The 21,065-nt window shown below is 43.5% G+C and overlaps 1 protein-coding gene across 1 annotated transcript in view; it reads left to right on the top strand.

Moving 5' to 3' along the window:
- The window catches only part of LOC107302884 (complement factor B-like), a 51,995-nt gene that overhangs the window by 6,815 nt on the left and 24,115 nt on the right, over positions 1-21,065 (top strand). The window contains exons 2-9 of the mRNA XM_029287320.1: positions 1,413-1,622; positions 3,101-3,286; positions 6,558-6,731; positions 9,797-9,892; positions 11,043-11,179; positions 13,771-13,909; positions 16,156-16,308; positions 20,264-20,365. Coding sequence (XP_029143153.1) covers positions 1,413-1,622; positions 3,101-3,286; positions 6,558-6,731; positions 9,797-9,892; positions 11,043-11,179; positions 13,771-13,909; positions 16,156-16,308; positions 20,264-20,365 — 1,197 coding nt within the window. The remainder of the gene's footprint in view (positions 1-1,412; positions 1,623-3,100; positions 3,287-6,557; positions 6,732-9,796; positions 9,893-11,042; positions 11,180-13,770; positions 13,910-16,155; positions 16,309-20,263; positions 20,366-21,065) is intronic.

Genomic DNA, 21,065 nt, shown 5'->3' with positions numbered 1-21,065 from the left:
GGTGTTTTTCCAACCATCAACTTTAGCTTCATTCCACACATCTTAAATTAAATACTGCATCCAGTTTTGATCATCACGTTACAAAAAAAGATGTCGAGACTTTGGAAAAAGTGCAAAGAAGAGCAACTAAGATGATTAAAGACCTGGAGACAAAAACGTTGCAGGATTTGGGTTTGGCTAGTCTAGAGAAAAGAAGGACTAGGGGGACATGATAGCAGTATTCCAGTACTGGAGAGGTTGCCACAAAGAGCAGGGGGTCAATTTATTTTCCAAAGGACCAGAAGGCAAGACAAGAAGCAATGGATGGAAACTAATCAAGGAGAGAAGCAACCTGGAATTAAGGGAAAACTTCCTGACAGTGAGGACAATTAACCAGTGGAACAGCTTTGCCTTCAGAAGTTGTGGATGCTTCATCACTGGAGGTTTTTAAAGAGAGACTGGACAGCCACCTGTATAGGATCCCCGGCTTGAGCAGTGGACTGGACTAGAACAGGGCTTTTCAACCTTTTCACCCACTGTACCACTCTTAGGATATGGCAACATCCGAGTACCACCAGTCGCCTAGCAAGGTGTCAAAAACTTGATGACCAAAAAAAAAAAAAAGGGAGAAAAGTGATGAAGTACAGGTAGTCCTTGACTTACAACAGTTCGCTTAATTACTGTTTGAAGTTACAACGGCAATGAAAAAAGTGCCCCCCAAGCCACAGCCGAGCAAGACACCTGCCTGCCCACCCGGCGGCGGTCTTCCTCCTGTCCGAGGTTTTCATTGTTGTGAGCATTTCTGTTGGGGATTGGCAGCAGGGGTAGGGTGGGGGAGTGTTTGGTTTTTATTCCCCCCGTCTGCTGGGTGGTTGCAGCAGGTTTTGGTCACTTCACATGACCCTGGGACACTGTGACCGTCATAAATATGAATCAGTTGCCAAGCATCTGAATGTAAATCACAAGACCCTGGAGATGCTGCAACATTCCGGCTGATCGGCGCTTCTTCTGGGCTCAGCAGAAGCGCCAGGATCAGCGCCGAGCTTCAGCTGGAGCCTGGCGCTGATCCTGGCGCTTCCGCTGAGCCCTGACAACCCCGAAGAAGCATTGATCCTGCCACTTCTGCTGAGCCCTGACAGCCCTGCAGCTCCAGCCATCTCTCGCTCAGGCTTGTGCAGTGCTGCCACCGATTCAGCTCTTTCCCCTCCCCCGCTACCACTTTTCTAGGATGGTCGCGTACCACTTGCCAGGTGCCAATGTACCACAGGTGGTACCCGTACCATTGGTTGAAAAGCCCTGGACTAGAAGACCTCCAAGGTCTCTTCCAGCTCTATTCTGATTGACTGAAAGTTGGCAAGGTTGAGAAACGCTGACTTAGAAAACAGGTTAACACTGGAATCCTTTTAATGTTTTCTTGTGCTTCTTCCCATCAGATGTCGTGGATGCTCGCTGTAATTTGATGAAGCCATACGAAATTATAGGAGGCAAAACAGTAGTGCTGGAGAACGACACATTGCTTCAGTATATATGCCCAGATGGCCAATATCCATACCCTACCGAGTACCGGAAATGCGAGCAGGGCGGGTACTGGAGCACTATGAGAAATAAAGAGGACAGGGTCATCTCCCAGGCGAGGTGCCAAGGTATAATTTAAATTTTAAAAAAGAGAGCCTGCCTTTCAGCTGGCCATGAAAGCAATGACACAGTGAGGGGATGTCGTGTTCTGGAGCTCGTACTTTTAGGTCCTCTTTTGATTTCATGGGGGACTCATAGCTTTGCTGGCATCCAAATGTGTTTCAGCTCCATCTGAAACCTTCCTGCTCGTCTTCTGCTACCAGGGATGCTGAGCATTTACTCCAAAGATGAGACCTAACGGTTTTACTATTAAAAAAATTGGTATCATCTTATCTTAGAAGTCTTTCTTCCTCATTGAATTGGGGTTGACATCAAAGAAAATACTAGATATATAAATTGGACGGTCTATATTGCCAACCCTATTCTACCTCCACAACAAGGTCAGAACATGTGTGGTCCTTTAAAAACTATCATCAGTGACTCTCTTTAACCATGGGATTGGGATAAGTCAGGGGCCTTCAAACTTGGCCCTTTTATGACTTGTGGACTTCAATTCTGGGAGTTGAAGTCCACAAGTCATAAAAGGGACAAGTTTGAAGACCCCTGGGATAAGTGAATATAAGTGGCTGCTTGGTTGTGTGTTGAGGTGCCACTAGTGCAGGGGTCTTCAAACTTGGCCCTGGCTGAGGAATTCTGGGAGTTGAAGTCCACAAGTCATAAAAGGGCCAAGTTTGAAGACCCCTGCACTAGTGACATTACAGCCAGAAAGATGCTCTTCATTTATTATCTGTCAGTCTATTTCTGAACACAGCTTAGCGTGAACAGAAAGGGAGTGGTGCCCCAACATTGAAAGAAGCAGTGGAATGTTTTTCCCAAAAGTACTTTTTTCAAAAGGCAACTAGACTTTTTGGGGTTTTTTTCCTTGAAAACATTTTGCTTCTCATTCAAGAAGCTTCTTCAGCTCTTGGATGAGAAGTGAAACATTTTCAAGGGAAAAAACCCCAAAAAGTCCAGTTGTTTTTTGAGATTGAGAATCTCCATGGCCATTTATTTAGTGGTGTGTTTATTTCTCAAGAGGTAATCCTTTGGTCCAACCATTCTGGACAAGTTCTGACCCATCTCAAGTTATCCCTTCGGAGGGAAGGTGACAAAGATGGTGGTAGGGTGTCAACTACAGAAGATCTTGAATGAAGCGTATTATCTACATTCCTCTCAATCTGGGTTAAGGCGACTACATGGGTTGTTCTTATGGATGACCAGCAATGTGGGCTGGATGGAGGAAGTACAATCCTCCTTGTCCTGCTGGTTCTCTCAGCAACACAGAAAGTCTGAAATTCTGTTATAAGGTGTTACAGGTGTTGTTTTTACCTCATACGCCGGTTCCAGTTAGGGGAGCTGGACAACACCTCTGCACAATTTCATATGCTGAATATTGAAATAGCTCAAGAAAGAGAGGAGAGGATTAATTTGTTGAGGTGGGATGAGTTAGAGAATATAACCTTGAAGTACTCAATCCTGCTTACTGATAACGTATTATTCTTTTCAGATATCCGCTGCCCCAGGATTGCAGAATTTGAAAATGGTTACTTTGAGCCCCCGCAGCCATATTACAATATAAGCCAGAACATCACATTTACTTGCTATGGAGGATACAGCATGAAGGGGTCTGAAGTCCGCTTCTGCCTTCCCAATGGGAAATGGAGTGGAAAAACAACCATTTGTGATGATGGAAGTGAGTGTGAAAATTAATTGCTATTCAGACTTCCTTTCCTTTTCTGTCTTCGAAAACACAACATCAGTTTTTATCTTCCATCATCTAAACCAGTGATGGCGAAACTTTTAGAGACCGAGTGCCCAAAAACTGGCCACACCCCTGCTTCACCCCCTGCCTCGCCCCTACCCCGTCTGCCCGCAGGGCCACTCATCGCCTCCAGGGCCTGCCGCAGATCGCCCAGGCAGCCCAGCAGTGCCATGGCGGCCACGCCCTCTGCCTGCGGCCCGCAGCATCAACTGTGCGAGATGGGGCATGAGGGCAGAGTCTTATCTACGCTGCCTGGCTGCCATGTCCTTGGCTGCGCTGCTCCACATGGGCCACACTCGGGGGTGACTCTCCTCCAGGGGGGATGCTGGTGAGGAGGAGGTCGTGGGGGGAAGCAAGGCTGGGGCAAAGGCACGTGTGCCCACAGAGAGGGCTCCGAGTGCCGCCTCTGGCACCCGTGCCATAGGTTCGCCGCCACTGCCCTAACACTGCCCTTTTCTGGAGAGCTTTGACATTGTTCCTGGCATCTGTTGGTGCCACTCGCCCACCTTAGGAGTCACAGCCCTGAGTGCCCCTATTGCCACTGAGACCACTTTGGTCTTTACTTTCCACACCCTTTCTTTATTATAGAGTACATTATAGTATGCATGTATATGTATAATTTTGTTAAAGCCTTTAAAACAGAAGTTAAAAATTAATGCAAACTAATACATAGAACAGTGGTTCTCAACCTTTTTAATGCCACGACCCCAACCGGTCGTAAGTCGAGGACTAAACCGGTCGTAAGTCGAGGACTAAACCGGTCGTAAGTCGAGGACTAAACCGGTCATAAGTCGAGGACTACCCAACCGGTCGTAAGTCGAGGAATTTCCCTGCCCAGGAGCGCTGCGCATGCGTGGTTCCGCCCCCTGTGCCGGCCGAGGCGTAGCTGGCAAGCGGCAGAGACGGAGCAGGCCGACCACCAGCTGGCCCAGCCCAAGGGAGGTAAGGCACCCGCCGGAAAAGGGGAAAAAATGGCAGACAAAAAAAATGGCGGACAAAAAAAATGGCGGACAGCCTTGCTTGGCGACCCCCGTGAAATGGTCGATCGACCCCAAATGGGGTCCCGACCCACAGGTTGAGAACCACTGACATAGAACAAAAGAGAAAAGAAAGAATGCAGATAGAAAGGGGAAAGTGCCAGAAAAAAAGTTAAAGAAAAATAGATACAAAGCAGTGGTTTCTGATATTCTTCATAGCAGTTATACGTGCAATTGTATTTTAACCTCTCTCTCTAAAGTTACGTCCTAATACTCTTCTTTCTATATTTCAACCTGTCTAATCATCACCATAAATTACAAGTTGTTTTTTTTCATTTTCACGCAAAAAGTCCACAAGAGTTTTCTAGTCTCTGAAAAATGTTGCCTTATTGGCAAGATAGGCGGTATATAAATTTAATACATAAATAGAATAAAAATTGTAAATAGTGTCTTTCTCTAAAAAGTTAGTTTATCCATCTCAGCAAGCTTTGTCAATTTCATCAACCATTCCTCCATAACAGATAGAGTTGAATCTTTCCATCTCTGCATACAATAATCTCACTGCAGGAATCATATACTGAAATAATCTTTCAAGGCTCTTTTCTAAATATTTATCCATTAGTCCAAAAAGGAAAAAGTTCTTTCAATTTTAATCTTTAAAATCCTCTGTATCAAAGTGTGTATTTGAATCCAAGGTTTTTTTTTAGCTTTTTTACATGTCTACCAAGTATGATATTATGACCATGTTGTTCACATTTCCAACATAAAATTTGAAGCAACTTTATACAGTATATTCTGGATAATTTATCTAGTGTCATGTACCAATGATACATTATTTTATAGAAATGCTGTTTCAGGTGAACACACAATGTAAATTTCAACCCTTTTAACCACATGTATTCCCATTGATCCATTTGTATATTAAACCAAAATTCTTTATCCACTTTATCATACATTATTTAACTTTCTCTGTTTTTCCTCTGTTTCAAATTTAAATAGAAGTTTATACATTTTAGCATTAGCGTGCAATTATAATTCAAACTCTTTCTTACTTTGTTCCATATTGTAAGTATTTTCTATTCATGTTGAAGCTTTCTGTAACTGTAAATGGGAAAACCATTGACAAATATATCCTTGTGCTATTAATTGCTGTCTTGGTTTTAAGTTCAAATTCCCTTTGATGATTTTCCAATATTTCCTGGAATATCAGCCATTTGTCTTTTTCTGCAGTTTCTCTTCTATAATATAGTTCTTGAGCTGAGATCCATAAAAGTGTTTTCAGGCACATCCTGGGTTTATATCTGTTTCATACTGTATCCTCAGTATGGCATGTCTAATAAAATGAATTTTGAAATCTATATTAATTTTAACTTTATCATACCATAAATATCCATGCTATCCAAACTTCAGGTCTAAAAAAATCACTTGTGATTTTTGTGAAGTACAATTTCAAACCTGGTAAACCTCTTTTCTTTGCATCTTGTAACACTTTATATGTAACCTGTGGTGTTTTTTTTTTCCTTTGCCACATAAATTTAGATAATTTTTGTGCCATTATTCAAATGGTTCATCAATTATCAAACCAGGAATTGTCGGAAACAAAAACATCATTTTGGCAAAACATTTAATTTTTATTACCGAGGTTCTCCCCAACAATGACAATTTTAATTTCTCCCACCTTAACAAGTCCTTCTTAATTTAATTCCATGTCTTAATGAAATTATTATGAAAATAGCATACAATGCATATTGTCAGAGTAATACCCAAACATTTTACTTTTTCCTCAGTCTTAAATCTAGTACTCTCTGTAAGTTCTATTTGGTCTAATTTCATATTTTTTGTTGACATCTTCGTCTTCTGATTGTTAATCTTATAACCTGCTAACATACCAAGTCCTTTCATTTTCCCATTAATGTTTCTATTCCCTTTAACGGATCTTCCAAAATTAAAACCAAATGATTGCAAATGCCTCAATTTATATGTTTCTTTTTTAAAATTAACCCCCTCTTAATTCTCTCATCTTGTCTTCTCTCTCTGTTCATTACCTCAAGAACTAACATGAACAAGAGTAGAGAAAGATTCCCTTTTTGAATCCCACATTTTGCTTTAATTCGTAGCTTTTTGAGGAACGAAAGATATTTCATGTACGCATAATGTGTTTGTTGCTAACTGCATAGACTTCAAAGTGACTATTTATTAATGGTGTCCTCTCTTCTCCTACCTAGCTGGTCATTGCTCTAACCCCGGTATTCCAATTGGTGGTCGAAAAGAAGGCAATGAATATCGGGTAGAATATCGTGTCCGCTACACTTGTGAGCGTGGTCTCATTCTTGTGGGATCCAGTGAACGGATTTGCCAAGAATCAGGAAGCTGGAGTGGATCAGAACCACAGTGTCGGCGTGAGCAAAGGGGAAAGAATACCTAATGGGATGAATATTGGGGTTAAATATAGGTAGTCCTCGACTTACAACAGTTCATTTAGTGACCGTTCGAAGTGACAACGGCACAGAAAAGAAGTGACTTATGATTGTTTTTCACACTTACAACCATTGCAACATCCCCATGGTCATGCGATCAAAATCTGGATGCTTGGCAACTGGCTCATATTGATGACCATTGCCGTGTCCCAGGGTCACGTGATCCCCTTTTGCAACCTTCTGACAAGCAAAGTCAATGGGGAAGCCGGATTCGCATAACAACGGTGGCAAGAAAAGTCATAAAATGGAGCAAAACTCCCTTAACAAATCTCTCCCTTTAACAACAGAATTTTGGGGCTCAATTGTGGTTGTAAGTCGAGGACTATCTGTACTGAAAATGTGAACCCTGGGGTTGTGAGAGGAATTCTTGATTACAAAAGTTATTGTATAGGAATAACGCACCTTCATCATGGTTTGGTTTGGTTGCTGCATTCAGGGGTTATGTCAGGAGGCAAGCTTCGGATATAATGTTAGGTGACCTGACTTCTCTCTAGTTTTACTTGCTTTCCCATCCTCCTTGCAAAAGTTCTTCCTAGCCCTATTAAGGCATTTCTATTACACAACTGAGGGCCAGTTTGGTGTAGTGGGTAAGGCATCAGACTAGAAACCAGGAGGCAGTGCGTTCCTTAGGCAACCTGGGTGACCATGGGCCACCCCAACGATGCCGTGGAAGTAATGTCCCGGTGCCTGGAGGCCATGCGAGTCTGGATGGGGAGGAACAGGCTTCGACTCAACCCGTCCAAGACCGAGTGGCTGTGGTTTCCGGCATCACGACATAGCCTGTTGGCTCCATCCCTGGCTATCAGGGGCAAGTCATTAGCCCCCGCAGAGAGGGCCCGCAACTTGGGCGTCCTCCTGGACACTCGGCTGTCTTTAGACGATCATATGACAGCCGTGGCCAGGGGGGCTTTTCATCAGGTTCGCCTGATACGCCAGTTGCGCCCCTTTCTGGATCGTGACGCTCTACGCACGGTCACTCAAGCCCTCGTTGTTTCCCGCCTGGACTATTGCAATGCTTTCTACATGGGGCTCCCCTTGAGGTGCACCTGGAGGCTCCAGCTAGTTCAGAATGCGGCCGCGCAGGGGATTTTGGGGGCCTCTAGATACTCCCATGTAACACCTCTCCTGCGTGAGCTGCACTGGCTGCCTGTGGCCTTCCGGGTGCGCTTCAAGGGGTTAGTAACAACCTTTAAAGCGCTCCATGGCAATGGACCTAGGTATTTGCAAGACCGCCTCCTACCAAATACCTCCCTTCGACCAGTCCGCTCCCACAGAGAGGGCCTCCTTAGGGTGCCGTCGGCCAGTCAATGCCGGCTGGCGACCCCCCTTCTCTGTGGCAGCTCCTGCCCTCTGGAATGACCTACCCTCCGACCTACGTACAACTGCGGACCTGCGCCTTTTTCGCCGAGCCCTGAAAACCCATCTATTCCATGCGGCCGGCCTGGCGTAGTCTTAATTATGTTTTAATACAGGTTTTATATGGGGTATTTTAGAGCAGGCCTTTATTTATTTCATCTGATTTTAGAATAGATATTTATTGTGATTTTTATTATCGCCTGTTCACCGCCCTGAGTCCCGTAAGGGAGATAGGGCGGTATATAAATTTAAACAAACAAACAAACAAACAAACTTTCTCTGAGCCCTAGCAAGGAGAAATGACAAATCACTTCTGAAAAACTTTGTCAAGGAAACTGCAGGAACTTGTTCCAGATAGACAGAATATTATTTTTTTTACTACTTTATGTAGTAGGTGGTAGTGGTGGGGAATCAGCCCTGGGTTTCTGTTAGAGTTAGTTGATGAAATTCGCCCTAAGGAACACCGTAACTTCAACACAAAGATTGGGTCAGATCTCAGAGCTTTGCTTTATCACCAGTCAAGAAGTCACAATAAATATCATTTTAAGGAATGCGCATCTGAAAAATAGCCGTCGTCTGAAAGCTGAATACAAAATCAGGAAAGAAACTTCCTTGTAATATGTATTTTACCTCAGGGGGATTCGTTTACTTATTTTTTTTAGGTTTGTGCTGGCAAAGAGTCTTTTGACTGCGGTGCACATGTATTTATTATTTATTTATTCATTAAGCAAATTTATACGGCTGCCCAACTGACACACAATGACTCTGGGCAGCTTACAGTATCCTGTCCCATTTGTGTCAGAGACACCTTTTAAGGGGCTTCCCGGTTGAACAGATTAGCCGGTGACATCACTGTTGCCTTTGGGGGGGAGCTCGTTCCATCTTCTCATCAAGGAGCTGGAGGGAATGACAGGAGCTCACCCCGCCATGCAGCAGCACTCGGGTCTCAAACGTGGGTTTGCTAACCTCCAACCCGGTGTCCTAACAACGTGACCACCTTGCTCCTAGCTTACAACATTAAAAAATTCAAAGCATAAACCCCATATAACCCTCCCCCACACCCTATCGGTGGCAAGAACCGCAAGAATATCAATCACTTGATAGGCTCCATGTTGGCCTTGAGTCCCCACGTCCACAGACAGAATCAGATCTTCAGAGCCTTTCAGAAAAGTAACAAGGTGGGGATCAATTGTGTCTCCAGGGAAGTGATATTCCATGGGAAACATCACACAAATAAATATCAAACATATAAGCAAGCTTTGTGTAAGAAAAACAAAAACAAAAAACCAGTCATCAAGAAAATGGGAGAAGAGAAAATTATCTCAAAGAATGTTTCAGTAATAATAAAGTATTTTTTGCTAAAAATAAATAAATGAACACATAAAAGCTATATATAACAGAACAGAAATATTAGTTACATATGTGATGACATATAGTCTCCCTAAAATGGACCAAATTGAGAACACTAGAGGGTCTCCTATGTTTATCCCAAAGGGCCCCAGAGCAGCAAAATGTGCAACTTCCCTTCTTAATATTTCAATACTAGTTTGCATAAAAATTAGTTCTATTTATTTTAGGGAATTCTCTTTTATGATCTGTTGCTGATTGAGCCTTCTCTTGTTCCTTCCCAGAGCCATTTGCTTATGACACCCCAGAAGAGGTTGCTTCCAACTTCATCTCATCTTTGACTGAAACGGCTGAGGTTGCAGATGCCAATAGAAATATCTGTAAGTCTTTGTAAATGGAATGGATAATTATAATTCCCTTCCTAGCCTAACAAGAGAGAGAGCACAGTTATGTTGTTAATGCTCTCAATTTCTCTGAGTAGTAAATATTCTAGGACAATTTAATGCAGTGGTTCTCAACCTTTTTAATGCCGCGACCCCCAAGTCGAGAACTAAACCGGTCGTAAGTCGAGGACTACCCAACCAGTCGTAAGTCGAGGACTTTCCCTGCCCGGGAGTGCCGCGCATGCGTGGTTCCGCCCCCTGCGCCGGCCGAGGCGTAGCTGGCAAGTGGCAGAGACAGAGCAGGCCGACCACCAGCTGGCCCAGCCCAAGGGAGGTAAGGCACCCGCCGGAAAAGGGGAAAAAATGGCGGACAAAAAAAATGGCGGACAGCCTTGCTTGGCAACCCCCGTGAAATGGTCGATCGACCCCAAATGGGGTCGCAACCCATAGGTTGAGAATCGCTGATTTAATGGAAAGTCATTTCAATATAGAAAAAAGACCACCGAGCAGTTTTTTTTAAAAAAAACAACAACAATCCCTCTTATTTCCATTCAAGAACGTTAATTAACAGAACTCATTGACACTGATTATGTTACCTAGTTGGGTAATGAAATGTCTGCAAGCTAACAACCAAGCTTAGAAAGCATCAAGGACTCTGTCGCTCAACTCTGAGTTACAAAGATTCTCTTCTATGAGAATTGTTAAAAGCATTACAACTAAGATATTGCATAATATTTTTGTAAATATTCAAGCAGATCATTAGTTGAGGAAAAATGGAAGTAAATATCTAGGGCGCTTCCAAGGCAGAAGATTCTACCCATAATATCTTGGGCATATGTCTATTGCTATGAAGCCCGTTGTTTCTCTGTGGATGCCTGTTAGATTGACAGCTGCTGTTACTCATAGACATATCGGTCTGCTACCTTCTTCTGAACCATCTTCCAGCTCTGGATTAAATCTCACCTCCAAATGCAGAGATGTTCCTAGTTATCAAAGGAATAGCTCCTGAGTGTAATTTCCATTAATGAAATTTGCAGCAGTATATTGTGGTGCAGAAATCTAGTACATTGTGGTAGAATGTCCAAAATATCAAAATTACACGTAACTGAGAAAACAAGACGTGAATACTAGTTCTTTTCCTCTCCAGCCTCTACACAGAAGCGAAAGATTGTCATTAAGAAAGGAGGCACAATGAACATCTACTTTCTCCTTGATGCCTCAAAAAGTATTAAACAAGAGGATTTCAACAGTACACAGAATGCTACAATCAAGTTGATTGAAAAGGTATGGAAGAATCAGATAATTTCTTTGCTCAGTCCTGTACCAAGTCCGACACTAGTTATAAACCAGTGTTCATCAAACTTCACCCCTTTAAGGCATGTGGACTTTAATACCCAGAATTCCCCAGCAAGCATGATGACATTATAAGGCAGAGATAGACCATTTTTTAGATCAAGGGAACACTGGAAATGTGGAGAGCCACTGAGAAATGGCTGTCGCTGTGAGCATGGCCCAACATAACATTCTTGTTAGCTTCACAAAATATTCTCTACCATCCCATGCAGGGGTCTCCAACTTTGGCAATTTTACAAGTTGTGGACTTCAGTTCCCAGAATTCCTCAGCCAGGAACTCATCTTTAGGGAACTTCTCTCTAGAAGGACTTCAGCACGAGTCCAAAAGCTCGGAAGACAAAACCTCTGGTCCTGATAACAGACCCAGATTGGATCCTGCATAAGAAGAACAGTTATAGGAACTGGGTTTGTCTAGTCTAGTGAAAAGAAAGACTAGGGATGACATCATAATAGTCTTCTAAGGGGCTGCCATAAAGAAGAAGGGGTCAACTTATTCTCTAAAGCATCTGAAAGCAGGAGAAGTAGTAATGGATGGAAACTAACATACTGTAGAATAGAATAGAATAGAGTAGAGTAGAGTAGAGTAGAGTAGAGTAGAGTAGAGTAGAGTAGAGTAGAGTAGAGTAGAGTAGAGTAAAGCACATATCCACCCCGGGCCACCCCAACGATGCCCTTGACGTGATGACCCGGTGTCTGGAGGCCGTGAGGGTCTGGATGGGGAGGAACAGACTCAGGGTCAACCCTTCCAAGACCGAGTGGCTGTGGCTACCGGCGCCTCGGCATAGTCAGCTGGTTCCATCGCTGACTATAGGGGGCGAAATGTTGGCCCCCTCGGATAGGGTGCGCAATCTGGGTGTCCTCCTGGATTCACGGCTGACACTGGATGACCAGTTGGCGGCCGTGACCAGGGGGGCGTTTTATCAGGTCCGCCTGATTCACCAGTTGCGGCCTTTTCTGGACCGGGACGCCTTGCGCACAGTCACCTCCCGCCTGGACTACTGTAATGCTCTCTACATGGGGCTTCCCTTGAAGAGCACCCGGAGGCTCCAGCTAGTCCAAAACGCGGCCGCGCGGGCGGTGTTGGGAGGGACTCGTCGCTCCCACGTAACGCCGCTGCTGCGCGAGCTGCATTGGCTGCCGGTGGCCTTCCGGGTGCGCTTCAAGGTGCTGACTATCATCTTTAAGGCGCTCCATGGCAGCGGACCGGGATACCTTCGAGACTGCCTCCTGCCACAGATTACCTCCCATCGGCCTGTACGCTCCCACAGGGTGGGCCTCCTCAGGGTGCCGTCGGCCAGACAGTGCCGGCTGGCGACCCCAAGGGGGAGGGCCTTCTCTGTGGGTGCTCCCACCCTCTGGAATGAGCTGCCCCCAGAGATCAGGGTGATCCCTGATCTCCCTTCCTTCCGCCGCGCCCTTAAGACATGGCTATTCCAACAAGCGGGACTGGCCTAGGGTAATTTTTTAGAGGGGTTTTAACTATATTTTAATTAGACAACATTTGAATATTTCTTTTTAACTAATTTTAAATTTTGTAATTGTTTTTGGTGTATTTTAAATTGATTGTCAGCCGCCCTGAGTCCGCAAGGAGAAGGGCGGGATATAAATTCAAATAAACTAAACTAAACTAAACTAGAGTAGAGCAGAGTAGAGTAGAGTAGAGTAGAATAGAATAGAACAGATCAAAGTACAGTTTAGGTAAGACCTGGCTCAAAAACTGTAACTGTGAGAGGGACCTTGGAGTCCTAGTGGATGATCACTTGACTATGAGCCAGCAGTGTGCAGCAGCAGCCAAAAAAGCTAATACAATCCTGGGTTGTATAAACAGAGGCACAGAATCAAGATCACACAAAGTATTAGAACCGCTTTATAAAACCCTAGTGAGACCACATCTGGAATACTGCATCCAGTTTTGGTCACCATACTACAAAAAAGATGTTGAGACCTTGGAAAAAGTTCAGAGAAGAGCAACTAAGATGATCCAAGGCTTGGAGACTTAAGCATATGAAGAATGGCTGCAGGACTTGAGCTTGGCTAGTGTAAAGAAAATAAAAAATAGGGGTGACATGATAGCAGTAGTCCAGGATTTGAGGGGCTGCCATAAAGAAGAGGGGGTCAAATTATTATCCAAAGCACCAGAGGGCAGGACAAGAAATAATGATTGGAAACTGATCAAAGAGAGAAGCAACCTGAAATTGAGAAACTTCCTAACAATGAGGACAATTAACCTATGGAACAGCTTGCCTCCAGAAATCATGGGTGCTCCATCAGTGGAGGTTTCTAAGTAGAGACTGGAAGAGTCACTTGTCTGAGATGGTATAGGTTCTCCTGCCTGAGCAGTGGGCTGGACTAGAAGACCTCCAAGGTCCCTTCCAGTTCTGTTCTATTCTATTCTATTCTATTCTATTCTATTCTATTCTATTCTATTCTATTCTATTCTACTGCCCTTGAGACTGAATGTTAATGAACCTAGTTGAGAAATGCAGTCATGCTTCTTTTTGTCTTCTGGTTTCCCTTTGCAGATCTCCAGCTATGATGTCTCCCCCAATTACGCCCTCATCACTTTTGCCACAAACAGCATAGAGATTGTGAACACAATGCAGGCAGAGAGCACTGATGCAGCCAGGGTGATTGAGCTACTGGAAAATGTCAACACTGCTGGTGAGGTATATTCCTGATCTTTGCCAGGGAGATAGGTCTGGCTAGGAGAACATTTTGCTCATCCACAACCTGTTTAATTTTATAACTCAAACAAGAAGTCTTTTTCTTACTTGGAATATAGGTAACTTCACACACTTACGTGGCACTCTGTAGCCCTTTCCGTTCTATTCCAAGAAACGTCTGCATCCTTTCCCTTACATTCCCTTTCTAAATTCTGCTGGGAATTTTATAATTTGTTTATACGCCACTAAAATATGGTGGCGTAATTCAGAACCTCACATTCTCCTTGCATGCTTTGCAAATTTTCTGCCTTTTATCATCAGTCATGCTTCAGTTCCTCTTTGTGGAGTAGGCAGGAATAGATTTACACTTCAACCATGTATTTGAAACCAACAGGGTTTCCCCTCCCCCTAAAATCACCCTTCTTGGATCTCCAAATGGAATGACCATTTTTTTTGTACTCTTCGCTTCTCATCTCTTCTCACCAATACACTCATAGAATCTAGCAGAAAAAAAAATTCCTCTGAATTGGGGTTAATCAAAATATTCTTCATTTTTTTCTCCAAGGTCATTCCTGGTTCTTTCATTATCACCATCCATTGTAGTCTGACAGGGAACTAATACCCATCTATGATTCCTACTTACCCACAACAACCCGCAAGACGTCTAGCCTATCCTAGTGACTTATACTTAGTTGCTTGATAATTCATTTTACTCAAGGTCAAGAGATAAGACCGGTAATAGTAAAAACAAGCAAACCAACCAGAGTCTCAAATGCTTGCCCAGATGATTTGCTGTTACTCTACAACAGAGTGCACAGAGAAATAATCCAAAATCAGCCTAAGGTTCTGAGAGCCAGGTCAGGATTGTCAGCCAATACCAATGTCAGAAGTTCAAGGTTTCTTACAGGAACGGGATTCATAGGAGGGTCTAGGACAATTTGCACCAGCCACATTTTCACACACCCACTTCTTCATGGGCCTCCACTGTAGTTGACCCACCACCAGCATTTACACACGGTGGGGCCTCCACTGTTGCTCCTGCCCTGCCTGCTTTTCCCAGCTCATTCACCAAGGGACGTTTGGCCCCAGGCGTTTCACTGTGTGGGACACTTAAATGTGCCTTCCACTGGCTGGGTGGGACGGATGCCTGGCACAGCCCCCCTAGCAGCACTGACAGCAGTGGCAGCAGCCCGGTCAGTGGTTGCTCCCCACCATGGCCCTGCTGCATTTCTAGACATGTCATGGCCAAAGGGGGGATTAGCCCCACCGGCATCTACTGGCCCACATCCCGCTCAGGAAGGGCTGAAAGGTGAGCACGAGTCCCGTCTGTAACCAGAGCCTTGGTGCACGTGCAGGCAGGCCCTCTCCTCCTGGGAGGGCCTTTCTTGAATTTATTCCCTTGCTTGGCAAATGGATCAGCTGTCTGCAATCCTTCAGTTAATAACCACGGCAAACAAGATTATAAAATCAGGTAGATCATGTGATAAACCCGATTTACAACTGTTATGACATACAAAAATAATGGGCAGAGTCCTCCCATACTACCCATATAGTAGCCAATATACTGTTGTCCACATTCTACCAACTAGGACAGTGGTGACGAACCTATGGCATGGGTGCCAGAGGTGGCACTCAGAGCCCTCTCTGTGGGCACGTGCGCCGTCGCCCTAGTCCTAGGCCTTCAGCTGGATTTTATAAAACCTTTTCGCTTTAGGCCTCTGCCGCTGTGTGCAAAAAAAAAAAAAGGATCAATCAATCCGTCAATTTCAACTTCTCGTGGGAAAAAAAAAGATCTTGCAAAGTTGGAATTGATTGAACTTTTTAGTCCCATCCAGTTTGCCATTACCACCGCAGCTGTGCCCACCCAATGGGCCACACCCACCCAATGGGCCACATCCACCCAATGGGCCACACCCACTCGGCACCCGATGATGCATAAGTGGGTTTTGGGTTGCAGTTTGGGCACTCGGTCTCTAAAAGGTTCGCCATCACTGAACTAGGAAGTATTAATACACATTCAAAATGCTTCATAACAAAGGAATTCTTGAGACTGAGAAACGTTGAATACTGAAGAACGGCAACAGTTGATGTTTTTCTGAAGCGAAGTCTGAAGCTCAATTAGGTTATATTGCTGCTATATATATGTAGCCTGAGTAGCAAATGAGATCTGCTAAGACTGCTAGCCAACTGCAAATAATTGTGTTCATTTTTCTCCTTTTATCTCTTCCCTTTTTTTCTCTCTAGAGCATAAGAAAAAATCAGGAACCAACCTCAAAAAGGCCTTGACAACTGTCTATGAAATGATGATTTCCCAGGAAGCTGAGGAGAAGAGACTTAAATTAAATCCTCCTCCTATTTCCAATTCCACCCGCCATGTGATCATCCTCCTGACGGATGGTGAGAAAATGAATACCTAAAAAAAAACAACTTTATTTTTTAATTTTTGCGGCTACTTTTTAATATTTAGCAGGGCAGATACTTTAATATTTGTTTGAAAGCACCTTTATGCTATTTATTTAATCGATATATTCCTTAATTTGCAGTTTAAATAAAATTTAGACAGGGCCCAGTTTTTTTCTTAATATGTATATTCAGGAAAAGTTGCTTTGTATTTTTATCCTTTCCCCCCTCATCCTCCAGAATCCAGAATCCACAGGTTCAAACCTCTTGCTATGTGTGTACCCCCCCCCCCAGTGGTGGGATTCAAATATGTGAACAACCGGTTCTCTGTGTGGATTCCGCTTCCGGAAATCCATTTTGGGCCTGAGCAAAAAAAAATAATTAGCTACTAGTTCTGTTGAACTGGTGCGAACTGGCTGAATCCCACCACTGAACCTCCGCCCACTTTTTTAAATAACTTTTTTATTCAAAAAATTAAAGTAGAGTCTAAAATATTGTACAAAAACAAAACAAAAAATAGAGTATTTAAAAATCTGCATTAAAAAGAACAAAAAAGACAAACACAAACCGATATACATATATTATCCAACTTAGTTGAATATTGATAAATATATTGTAACAATGTTAGTTTCCCCCTCTTTTGGAACCAAGCCCCAAATTTTTAAACTTCTACCTCTATTTATAACTTATTTGACCTGCCATCTATCTACTATATTAAAAACAGTCAACAGTCAAAGCAACAGCAAAATTAAAGTTTCAAAACATAATAATAATAATAATAATAATAATAATAATAATAATAATAACAACAACAATAATAATAATAATAATAATAATAAAGTTGGAAGGGACCTTGGAGGTCATCTAGTCCAACCCCCTGCTCAAGCAGGAAACCCTATACCAGTTGTGGCGAACCTATGGCACGGGTGCCAGAGGCGGCACTCAGAGCCCTCTCTGTGGGCACGCACGCCATCACCCCAGTCCTAGGCCTTCAGTTGGGTTTTATAAAACCTTTTCGCTTTAGGCCGCGTGCAAAAAAAAAAAGTTTCACTCAGTCAATTTCAACTTCTCACGGTAAAAAAAAAGATCTTGCAAAGTTGGAATTGATTGAACTTTTTAGTCCCACCCAGTCTGCCGTTACCATCGCAGCCACGCCGCCAATGAGCCACACCCACCCAATGGGCCACACCCACCTGGCACTCGACGATGCATAAATGGATTTTGGGTTGCAGTTTGGGCACTCGGTCTCTAAAAGGTTCGCCATCACTGCCCTATACCATTTCGGACAAATGGCTGTCCAGTCTCTTCTTAAAAACTTCCAGTGATGGAGCATTCACCGCTTCTGGAGGCAGGTTGTTCCACTGGTTAATTGTTCTAAGTGTCAGGAAGTTTCTCCTTAGTTCTAGGTTGCTTCTCTCCTTGATTAGTTTCCATCCGTTGCTTCTTGTCCTGCCTTCAGGCGCTTTGGAAAATAGCTTGACTCCCTCTTCTTTGTGGCAGCCCCTGAGATATTGGAACACTGCTATCATGTCTCCCCTCTTCCTTCTCTTCATTAAACTAGACATACCCAATTCCAGCAACCGTTCCTTATATGCTTTAGCCTCCAGTCCCCTAATCATCTTTGTTGCTCTTCTCTGTACTCTTTCTAGAGTCTCAACATCTTTTTTTACATTGTGGTGACCAAAACTGGATGCAGTATTCCAAGTGTGGCCTTACCAAGGCATTGTAAAGTGTTATTAACACTTCACGTGATCTTGATTCTATCCCTCTGTTAATGCAGCCTAGCACTGTGTTGGCCTTTTTGGCAGCTGCAGCACACTGCTGGATCATATTTAAGTGATTGTCCACTAGGACTCCGAGATCCCTCCCACGGTTACTACTATTGAGCAAGGTACCCCCTATACTATACCTGTACATTTGGTATACTATACCTGTACATTTGCCTAAATGTAGAACCTTGCTTTTTTCACCATTGAATTTCATTTTGTTAGATAGCGCCCAGTGTTCAAGTCTGTCCAGATCCTTCTGTATCTTAAGCCTGTCTTCTGGAGTGTTGGCTATTCCTGCCAGCTTGGTGTCGTCTGCAAATTTGATGAGTTCCCCATCTATCCCCTTGTTCAAATCGTTGATGAAGATGTTGAAGAGCACTGGGCCCAGAACAGAGCTCTGGGGCACCCCACTACACACTTCCCTCCATTAACATTATTTTATTTAACTTGCAGACAGTCTACCATGACTTCTTTATCTATTTCAAATCACCACAAGAGTTATCTCTGATCCACCCTGGAACAAATATCCTGATTTGCTTCCTAATAACATCAATTGTTGCCTGATTAAATATAGTAAATCCATTCTCCAAAGTTGATCTATCTTCCCAAAAAGCCCAGTCAAATTTGTTTTCCAATTGGATATAATAAGTCCATTCCCCAATCTCCATCAATCTTTAAAAAAAAATCCAATGCATCACTCATCAAGTCTATCAGCTCTAAGTCTGTAAGGTCCATATTTCTTTTAGCCTTCTCCATTTGAACTTGTAGGTAAAAAGCATTCTTTTTTCAACGGCTTCCAAGAGAGTTTTAGGTTGGTGCATTGTTTGTAACTTAGCAAACAAAGAGAAAGAGTTCTTCAAGGAGAGAGGACAAAGAATATTGAAGTGATATTCCTCACTATAAAAATAGGAAAAAAGGAGGAAATTTTGATCCTTTTTTAAAAACAAATAGACGTTTTTGAGAGTTAATAAAATGCAAAATCCCTGTAATGAAAGTCCAATATAGATGTAAATCCAGTCAAGTCACTGTCAGTATCCAGGAAATTGCTGCAACTTCCTTACAGAGAAAGCGAAAGTTATTCAGTACAGCAGAGCGGAACAACAACAACAAAAAAAGACATATGCACAAAAAATCATGTTAAAATCCAGCAAGGAGTTAGAACAGTGATGGCGAACCTTTTAGACACCAAGTGCCCAAAAACTGCCCCGCCCCCTGCTCTGCTCCGCGCCCTGCCTCCCCTCCTGCCCACAGGGTCACCTACCGCCTCCACAGCCCACTGCAGCAGATTGCCCAGGCGGTCCTATAGTACCATGGTGGCCACGCCCTCCGACCGCACCCCACAGCATCATCTCCATGCAATGGGCATGAGGGCGGAGTCTTGTCCCTGCTGCCCAGCTGCCATGTCCTTGGCTGCGCTGCTCCATGTGGGCAGCTCCCGGGGCGACTCTCCTCCAGGAGGGTTGCTGGTGAGGATGGGGCCATGGGGGGAGGTGGGGCTGGGGCAACAGCGTGCGTGGGTGCCCACAGAGAGGGCTCTGCGTGCCATCTTTGGCACACGTGCCATAGGTTCGCCACCACTGGGTTAGAATAAATCAGCATTTGACCAGTCAGAACTTTTGAAAATAAAAAGCAAATTAAAAAAGAAACTTCAAAGAGTGCAGTTAAAAGCCAGGCATGCTTAAAAGAAATCAATCAGCTGAGAGGAAAAGATGGAGATCTGTCTCTCCAGCTGCTTCTACCAGGAATTGCAATCTTCAAAATTCCTTTTCCCAGGTGGGTCCATGGTTGTCCGAGGATTGTCTTGGATCATTCCTAAATGTTCCCATTCAACTCTAGGGGGCGCACCACCAAAAAGCCAACTTTGGCAGCAAAATCAGCTGATTGTCCGTAGGAGAAAAAGATTGCCCTGTTGTTCAGCACATAATCTTGGGGGAAGTCAAACCCTTTTTGGATCAAGATCATTACTTAGTCTTTAAATGGCATATCAAAAAATGAGTGGGGCTGGTAGAAATCGACCTCTGGCTTAATTTTATTTCAGTGACTCAAGTTCATTTGAGTTGAATGAAGTGAATTATTTCTACAGTTCCATGGAAATTTTTGAAGAGCTGTGGGACCACAGCCAGAGTTTTGAAGGGCAACTTGATCACTTCTACCGTATAGTAACTGCTACTCTCAACCTTCAGGTCGCTACAACATGGGCGGGGATCCAGTTCCTGTCATGGATGATATTAAAGAATTCCTCAGGATTAAGAAATCCGGCTCCAATTCTCGCAATGAATTCTTAGGTAAGTTCTGACTATCTACACGCCAGGAAGTAGAAAAGTACTTTAAACCAGAATTTCACAATGTTTGGCCTCACTTGCCTGTGATAAGACTTTCTGCCAATATTATAGGCCAAGGTCAGAAAGTATAGATCCAGTGTTTTAAACCTTAAACCACTGTGTTGTTGCTGTTTTTATTCTATGAGTGTCTGATTGACTTCTTGGCAACTTAACCCAAGGAACAGATAAATAATATCATAAAAGCAATTTCTGTGTTCCTGGTTGAATATAACACCTAGTGAGATTAGCACACAAGTTGAAGATAGTACATTTGCCCTGAGGAAATTAATGCATGTACTGTATCTGCCAGAGGGTGGGATTACTGAAAGACGAAGGAACAAATAATTGGGTGATACTTATGGACCTAGAACTTGCAGGCATTACGCAAGGATTGTGGGCCACATTTGACTTGATAAATCAAGAATTGTGTTTGGCAAGCATATGTGATTATTTATTTTTGGGTCATGCTTGTATATCACTGTGTTCAATACCTAGAAGCTTATCAGAATTAAAACTTGAGAGGCCATATGCTCAGTATAACTGTTTTAAAGTAGCAAAGTAAAGTTCTTACGATAGCTTGAAATTATTGCATAAATATTAATTGCTGCCAACTTTGCAATCACTATGGCACTGGTTTCTTCAGACACACACACACACACACACA

This window comes from Protobothrops mucrosquamatus, unplaced genomic scaffold (genome assembly GCF_001527695.2).
Source record: "Protobothrops mucrosquamatus isolate PMUCROS unplaced genomic scaffold, P.Mucros_1.0 scaffold_295, whole genome shotgun sequence".
NCBI lineage: Eukaryota > Metazoa > Chordata > Lepidosauria > Squamata > Viperidae > Protobothrops > Protobothrops mucrosquamatus.
This window is presented reverse-complemented; position numbering and strand designations above follow the sequence as displayed.